Here is an 8,216-nt window from a genome sequence, read left to right on the forward strand (position 1 = left end):
ACGCGCCCCGGCCAGCAGCTACCGAGGCGAGCAGCCCGCGGCGGCGGGTGCGCTTGGGGGCTCCATGTAGAAAAAAAGCCGCAGGTTGGAGCAGAAGCTGAGTTGTGGGCGGCCCGCTTCCCGCCGCGCTGCAGGGACCAGTAACTCGTGCGCGCTCAAAGGGCCGCGGGGGTTCCCGGGGAGCCCACGTGGGTCCAGGGACGGGTGGCCCCAAGAACGCCTAGGAAAAAGCCCAGAGAACGAAATGGTCACGGGCCGAAACAGGGCCCGGAATCCAAGAGCTGGTGGCCGAGGTTTTCCAGGCCGGGTTAAGCCTAACATAGGCAATCCTGCATCTCTGCAACCTCCCCTCTCCCCCACCCCCACCCCCACCGGCCCAATACCCATTGTCCAGACTTCCCAGTGGGGTGAGGAAATAAACCCATTCATCTTCAAGAAAAAAAGAAGATAAACAAAAGCAACCCCACCCCCTCATGACTACAGTGTCCACTTACAGATTCTAGAACCTGGGGGTGGGGGTGGGGGGTGGGGGACACTGTTCATGCTGGAGAAGGGTGGAGAGGGAGGAAAAATAAGATCTTTAAAACAAAGATTACAACTCCAAGTACAGAAGACAGAGCTATGCCTGTTCCCTTAATGAACCACATTTATTAAAAATGACTAAGACTGTACATAAAAATCCAAGATCTCTAAAAAGCCTATAGGAGCTGTGGCATCAGGTTTTAGTTTCTTCACATTACCGAGCTGGGTAGTGGGGATGGCAAAGAAAGAGGGTGAAATAGGGGAGTTTTCCTTACACATGTTTCAAGTTAGTACATTGTAGCTGAATACATTCTTAACTATCTAAGAAGTAAACAGAATATTCCCCAATATCCGGGATGATGAGAGAACCTATCCCCCCCAGCCCTGCTGTCAGGTGATCTGTGAATTCTTGACAAAGCCAAAGCACCAATTTTCATCATCTCAGACACGTAAGGAGACTATTTGTACAATATATCCCACGGTATTCTACAGTGTATCTAAGCACACACAAAACTGTACACTTTAAAATTCTCTTTTTTTCTTTTTTGGCCACTCCCTTCCCCACCCTTCTCCTGAGTCCTACTAGCCACCCCAGCCCGCAGCAGAGGCCTAGCCTGTGACACAGTCCTGAACTAGGGCCAAACATGGCTTGCTTCGGAAGCCTAGGAGGAATCAAAGTCAGGTAAAGCCAGCACCTTCACGTAAGGTTTTTCTCACCTCCCAGGCCTAGCTATCTTTTGTCCCTAGCGGAAAGTAACAGCAAAAAGTCCCCTGTTGAAGCTTAAGGCCCAGCCCTTCTCTTCCAGAAGCAAAACACCTTGCCACTCCGGGATTCTCTTTGCTTACAGATTTACACATAGGAATGAGAACCAGATCTTTCAACTCATTGGCTAGCGCTCAGCACTCCGAATCTTCACAGCCCGATTCTCTGAATGTTTAGTGCCTCCAATAAATAAATCCAGAACCTTGAATAACCTTCGAATTTTTAAAACGCTTTAAAGTCCTTCATTAATTTTATTTAAAAAACAAAAAAATGCGAGGCTTGTTTCAGTTACCTGCAGCAATTAAAAAGCTTTGGCACCTTCTTTTAGAGGATTGCACAAAACGGGATGCATCAAGGTGGAATGCAAACGTCTTTTTGGCAAACCTAGGCAAAGAAGACAACAAAAAACACCACCAAGTCCATCTGCAAAAAGTTAGCTCATTTTGACGAAGTTAAAATAACTCTTTAGGGAGTTGTGTAAAAAGCATAATACCCCCCCATGCCTTTTGAGGTGTCTTTACTGTACTCTTCAGCGTTAATGTCTTCACACTTTATGGAGGGAGAATTTTCATTACTAGAGGTGCTGGGAGACAGCCGCCGTCGCTTACAAGCACTGGTGTATACCCCCGAATCGTTGGAATCCAAAGACTTGATGGAAGGGGGGGTCTCTATCCAAGAAGAGCTGATTTCTTCTTTGACTTTCTCCTTGGAGAGTTGATCCTCAGAGAACACAGTGGGGCTTGTTCTGGAGGTCCATGGGAGTCCAGCAGCCATCTTCCTCTGGTAAGAGCCCCGACCTCCCCACCCTGCCATGGCAGGGAAGGTTGGGTCAGGGTAATAGCCCAGGGCGTGGGACGTCTGGAGGGGCAAGGATTTAATACCATATGGGAGCAAGGTGCTGGAAGTATATTCAGACTCATAGGAACCGATGTCTAGTTTGTTGGTCCCAGGTTGCTGGACAGGCGTGACAAGCCACCGCTGGGGAGGGTTGACCACCTCTTCGTTCTGTTGGGGTGAAAGGAGCCCATTGGTCTGTGGCACGGTTCTCTCGCCATTATAATATCGGGCTTGAGGTAAAGTGTTGACAAAGGGCTCCGGGAAGAAGGACTGAACGCCGTACCGGCCTCCAGGGACAATCTGATGGGATCTAGGAGAATCCGTGGGAGATGGAGTTAACCTGTCATTTTCTGAAGCGGTGTACATGCTACAATATAAAGAGAAACACTTAAAAAAAAAAAAAAAACCCTAATGTTGTTACCAAATAACCACCTCCCAGAAATCAAAAAGGCTCACATAGTGGGCTGTACTGGGAGCACTGGTCTGCTGGAGTGGAGGGATGGAGGTAGGAGATGCATTGGCCCATTTCAGCCCGACGCTTGGCTCATACGGAAAAAGTTTCCTCCCAAGCACTAAGTATTTAAACTATAGAAAAATCCACCTTTGCAAGTCCTAGAACTTGAAGAACAGTGCCACTCTCCTTTGTCAATGTCAGGGAAGGAATGCTGACTGTGGTATTAGAAATCCCACATGTAAATGGCCTTGTGGGGCCTTACTGTTTAATGTTGTGAAAATTACATCCTCTTAGTTTTAGGTTTTTCTTATGTAAAAAAAAAAATAATAATGATAATAAAAGAGGGGGAGTAATAATACCTATTCCTCAGAGGATATAAAAGTTGGATCAAATGAAAAGGAAGGTATATAAATGCAGATTATGAAAATTTCAAATCTCCACTCAAATGTTAAAAAAAATAGCTCCTCATTTTTCAGCCCTTAACATTGCTTTAAAAATTAACAAACCCTTCCATGAAAATTCTAAAGCAAGATTAGCCAAGGGGGAAAAAAATGCAAAAATAAAAATAGCTGAAAATCCCAAACAAACGTGAAGACTCGTCCTAGAATGTTCTCTGGGAAGTGTCTGGTTATGTATGTCCTGTTCAAAGATGACCATGCAAATATGAATAAAAGCTGCACTTACGAATCATAGTTGTCTCTGAAGCCTTTTGCAAAGGGGTTATGATCAATCTTTAGTTGAGTTATCTAGAGAGGGGAGAAAAACAGTCAGTTGTTGAGTGCTTTATCACGCTGGACCTAGCTGTAGAGATTCTTGGGCCATTTGGGACACTCACATCGGTGTTTTGGTAGGCAGTCACCGCAATGAACTGCGTTTCAGAGAAGGTAAAGGTCTGAGTCTTTGAGGGCTCGTTCAGGTCCTCCACGCCATCCTCTGTCACCTCAACAATGTGCAGTCGGGGTTGGTACTTGTGTAAAGACTGCAACACTATCATCTGGAAATGGTACAGAAAAAGAGCTGCCAAATCCATAAAGTCTCTTAGAGGTAAATCTTGACAAACTACATGTTTTGGAATGGGACTCCTGCTTGTCGCCCACTGACAGTTACCTTTTTCTATAGCCATTTTTAAGATCTTCTCATTGCTGCTTTTGCAACTTAAAACCTAGCTGGCTGGCTATGTGTGTTTGACAAACACTCTTTCCTCTTAGTTACTAAGTCCCCCAAAGACTTTAGTATTTCTTCTCCTAATAGTCAACTCACTGTTGACTGAAGTCTAGTGAAAATGAGAGGTCAAAAGAAAAAAAAAAAAAAAAGGTTAGAACTAGGTGAGCAAACAGGTAAACAACTGCAGATATTACAAATACAGCGAAGAGTATGGTAACTTGTTAGGAAAAGAGATCTATGGCCAGAAGCCACCCCCTCCTCTGTCACTCTACCTGGGTGTTGTTGTTATTTGCGCCTTTGTTATTGGTGAGTTTTAATTTCCCAAAGGAAATCTCCTGTCTCATCCAGTGGGAACCAGTATTAGGAGACTCTGGGTGAACATACATTTTGTTGCCTAAGAGAAAATGAAACAAAACACAAAACCCAAGCAGATAGGGCTGATTACACATGGACATAGGGGAGGGATGTCTGTTACATATAGATTCAAGAGCTAGTCTTCAGGCACAAGTCTCCCCAGAGCTCGCTCTCCACCGGGATTCCACTGACAGCCCTCCCAGGGCCCCTGTGCTTCCGGCCCTCCTTGAACAAGGCAGTCATCTTAATGCTACCTCAAAATACATAAAAGGAGCCACCAGGAGATGTCTCTTGAAGGTCAATTTGGGGCCTCCTAAAGCTGGTAGGGCAACATCTGATGGAAAGTGGTTGGGTTTTCATGGGTGGACTCAACCTTGGGGAAGGCTTTCTCAAGTGAAGGCTGGAGTGTTGGGAGCCCTTTCCACCCAGGAGAATTTAGTAGGAATTGGTGGGGGAGGGTGGGGAAGAGTAGGGTCATGGTTACAGTACCAAAGTTTATATTCCTAGGCAAGAAATCTGACTTGGCAATTCTCTCCCTCTCTCCCCCATTCCAACAATCAACACCAAGAAACTCATACTAACACCTCTAGGCCCCAGATGAGGGGCAAGTGCTCGATTTAAATGTGAGTTTTCCGAGTCAGGAGTTCACCGCCCGCCCCTCCCTGCCTGGGCCTCCTCTCTCCTCACCCTGCATGTTATTGTCCGCTTTGCCGCAGGTCACCCACTTGCCCCCCTGGAATCGCCAGTGGTTGGGGTCCGCCAGCACCACCTCTACAAACACGTTGTAGTGGGCCGTGGGATTGAGTCCGTTTATGTTGAAGCTCAAGAAAGGAAACATGCGCCTGAATGAGGGAACAGAAGCAGGATAAGCGGTTTAAATCCGGATGCCTGAGAGCAGGCCCGCACCAGACCAGGTTTGCCGGCACCTGGGGTAGGTCAGAGTAGGACACTGAAAAGCCTACAGAAAGAACAGAATACTGGCCCACAAAGTGGCCCCTCACTCTGCAAAATACTTGACTTGTCAACTCTGGGAACATCTCTTTTCTGAAACAATTTGCCCCAAAGTAAGCATTTCCCCGATTGAGGTGCTACTGCACCCTCTCCCCACTCAAGTTCTTAATTTTTCTTCCAGGATGTGAAAAATCATTCGTTTTTCTACGTTTAAGTACCAGAGAACAACGTTCAGTTGTTCGTGTTAAAATTTTTAAATGGTACTCGTCAGGCTCAAAGTTCCCCTTGAGAGCCCCTCTCCCAGCACCCACCCCTCACATTTCCCATTCGTACCCACTGTTAGCAGTTGGATGGGTATCAGAACTTTCTCACGTCCCGAACCCCACCAGGTCTGGCTCCAGGGCCTGCCTAATCAACTACCCGCACCAGCCAACCCTCCGATGCCCATCTCCCCGAGGCGCCCCGTGGAGACTCTGGCGCCTAAAACTGTGGGAGCCCATCTACTGCGCTCAGGAAGCCAACCTTTGCGTCTTTCCCCACCCGCAGCTCCTCGCGGGTATGCAGGGACCAGCTCGGTATGCCGAGCGGGCGGATCTAGTAAATCCAGCTTTGTGGACAATTCCCAATTTCCATTTCCGCCTCCTTCTCGCCAGTCCAGGTGAGGGTGACGGGGGTGGGGGGCAGCTGTAACATTAGCACCGTGCACAAACCGGTGCGCGGACCGGGAGGGACACCGGATTGGAGATGCGCGCGGAAAAACACTCTCCCAACAAATCGCGGAGCGAATGAGCACAGCTCCCTCACCCCCGGCCTTCCCCAGGACCACACAGTCACTCAATTGTCATTCACCTCGGAGCCCCTCCGCGCTGCTCTCACCTGCCCTGTTTCGTAATGATCATCTCGGTTTGGTGGCGGTGGAATTTGAGCCACAGAGGCCGGTTGCACAGGTAGACGTGGGCACGAAAGCCGGAACCAGGAACCCCCAACGCCCCCAATCCTCCGCAGGACCCCGCAGCTGCAGCCCCAGGGTACGGCCCATAGAGCGGAGCCCCCTGGCTGTACTGATAGGCCCCCGGGCCGCCTGCCCCGCCGCCGCCGCCGCCCGCGCCCGCTCCGCTACTCGCGCCGGCTCCCGGGCCGAACTGTGCCCTCCCAGGTGGGCACACAGCCGCGGGGAAGCCGCCGGGGGGCAGCATGGAGCCGTAGGGGTAGCGCGCCCCGTTGGGAGCAGGGTACACGGATCCGTGGGGCGCCCCTGCCGCCGCCTGGTAGGGGAAGAGCGAGCAGGGCGCGGCCAGCTCGGAGCCCTGAGGCCCGGGGGACTGGAGGTAGTAGCGCTCCGAGCTCAGGCTGTCCATGGAGTAGCGCGCGGTGGCGGCGGCGGCGGCGGCAGCGGCCGCGGCGGCGGCAGCGGCTGAGGGCAGCTCCTCCTCCCCGCAGGGGGAGCCCTTGCGGCCGTCCGGGGGCCCGGGCTTGGCCACTGCCGCGGCGCTGGCGAAGGCGTCCCCGGCGTCGGCGTCACTGAGCATGGCCGCGGGGGCCCCCGCGCTGGCGGCCGTGGGTTCCCCGCTCCCACTCTCGCACGAGAGGCTGCCAGGGAACTTCTTGGGCGCTTTGTCTAAGTCCAGCCTCTGAGGCGAGGGGGCCGCGCCAGGGAGGTGGCCTGCGCTCCCGCTGCCTCCGCCTCGCGCACTCTCCAGCGGGTAGAAGTGCGTGCCGGGCAGGTTCACCGAGCTCACCAAGAGCTGCTCCCCTAACTGCATGCTTTGCAAAGCGCAGACGGCAGCTGGCTGCTTCCTCTCCTTCCGCGGCCTTAATATAAAGGCAGGATGGGGGAGCCAGCGCCCTCTTCCGAGGGGAAGGTAACTTCCCCTACCTCCGGTGCTGGGGCTACCCACCTGGCCGCACGCGGGCCGCTAAGGCGCGCACCCGCGCGCCGGGAACCCAGCGTCCTTTCCGCGAGGAAAGCTCGCAGAGTTTGAAGGCAGGAGGTGGAAATTGACCGAAAAGCACTCTCCTTTTCCCTTCCCGTCCTTCTTGCCACTCTGGACCCCCGTCCTCCTCCACACTCACACCCAGGAAGAAGAGGATTTAGATCTCTGTCCCCATCCACCCACCAGCGCTAGCCTTTCTGCCCTTCTCGACTGCCCGAGTGTGGGTCAAGTTGACCACTTGGAAACTTGCAGGCTGTCATTGGCTGCTTTATATATGTGCGGCCAGGGAGGGGCTTCGCGGCCCCACAGCCCGGGGACTCTCCTATTGGCTGATGGAGGTGACACTAATTCAATTAGGCATTTACTAATTGGATCATGTCGACTGCGACTTTCTTTTCCTTTAGTCTTTTTTTTTTTTTTTTTTTTTTTTTTTTTGAGACTCTGTCCTACTGTGAGAATCAATTCTGGTGTCCGTATTTTGCTGTAGTTTAGGGGAACAGGGTTTGGGGTCTGCGTAGCGGGGTCCACTCCTGCCACAGAAGTCATCTCAGCACTCTGAGAGGAGGATGCGGGGGCGGGAGCAGGTTTTAGAGGCTGGCGCGAGAAAAGCTCTGCGAGCTGAAGGCTTGCAGAGAGGCACCGGTCCCTGAGGGTGGGGATCTGGGGAGAGTCGGAGAGAGGCCGAGGCGAGGTCTCTTTCCTCATCAGGGGCTGTAGCTCCAGGCACACTTTCCTCCCGATGGTGGAAGGCTCCCAGGCCTTCAACCTACAGGAACCCCATTTTGTTCGGTTCTACTCTTTTACTCACTGGGAAGTGTTCGTGAAGAGGAAACCTTGCGCTCCGCGTTTGGGATTCCGGGGACAGCGAGAGCACATTGCCATCCTTGAGGACCGGCTTATGAGTCAGAAGCCGTGGCGGGGTGGGGTACTGGGGACACCCTCACCCTCATGCCAACACGCCTGCTTTCAGAAGGCAATCACTTTTACTCCCCACAACTGAAAATCCACCGCAGCTCCGTTTCCCTGAATCCCGGATTCCCTCCACCCCACACACCATCTTCAGTGGGGCCTGGCACCGAGAAACAAAGGTTCCCCAGCAGCAGTGCGGTTGAGATTCCCTGCGCCTCTCCTCTGCGGCGCAACACAGAAGGTAGAATAATTAGTGAAATAATCAGTTTGATACTGAATTAAGCCCTTTTGCCCCAGCTGCCTGTTTCTCCCTTGCGTTTCCGCAGAC

General features: G+C 51.9%; 1 protein-coding gene across 2 annotated transcripts; it reads right to left on the reverse strand.

Moving 5' to 3' along the window:
- Positions 1–1,750: 1,750 nt before the first annotated feature.
- On the reverse strand, positions 1,751–6,814 carry EOMES (eomesodermin). 2 transcript variants are annotated; one of them, XM_032409217.1, is made up of 6 exons: positions 5,922–6,814; positions 4,782–4,936; positions 4,013–4,134; positions 3,412–3,570; positions 3,261–3,322; positions 1,751–2,432 (listed from the first exon to the last, which is right to left on the reverse strand). In XM_032409217.1, the coding sequence occupies exons 1-6, from the start codon at positions 6,806–6,808 to the stop codon at positions 1,751–1,753; spliced, it is 2,067 nt and encodes a 688-aa protein (XP_032265108.1). In that variant the 5' UTR covers positions 6,809–6,814. The 2 variants fall into 2 exon arrangements, with proteins under 2 accessions (XP_032265108.1, XP_032265107.1); XM_032409216.1 differs by having other exon boundaries at positions 1,751–2,489.
- Positions 6,815–8,216: the final 1,402 nt, after the last annotated feature.

The sequence above is a fragment of the Phoca vitulina genome, unplaced genomic scaffold (assembly GCF_004348235.1).
Source record: "Phoca vitulina isolate PV1807 unplaced genomic scaffold, GSC_HSeal_1.0 scaffold10, whole genome shotgun sequence".
NCBI lineage: Eukaryota > Metazoa > Chordata > Mammalia > Carnivora > Phocidae > Phoca > Phoca vitulina.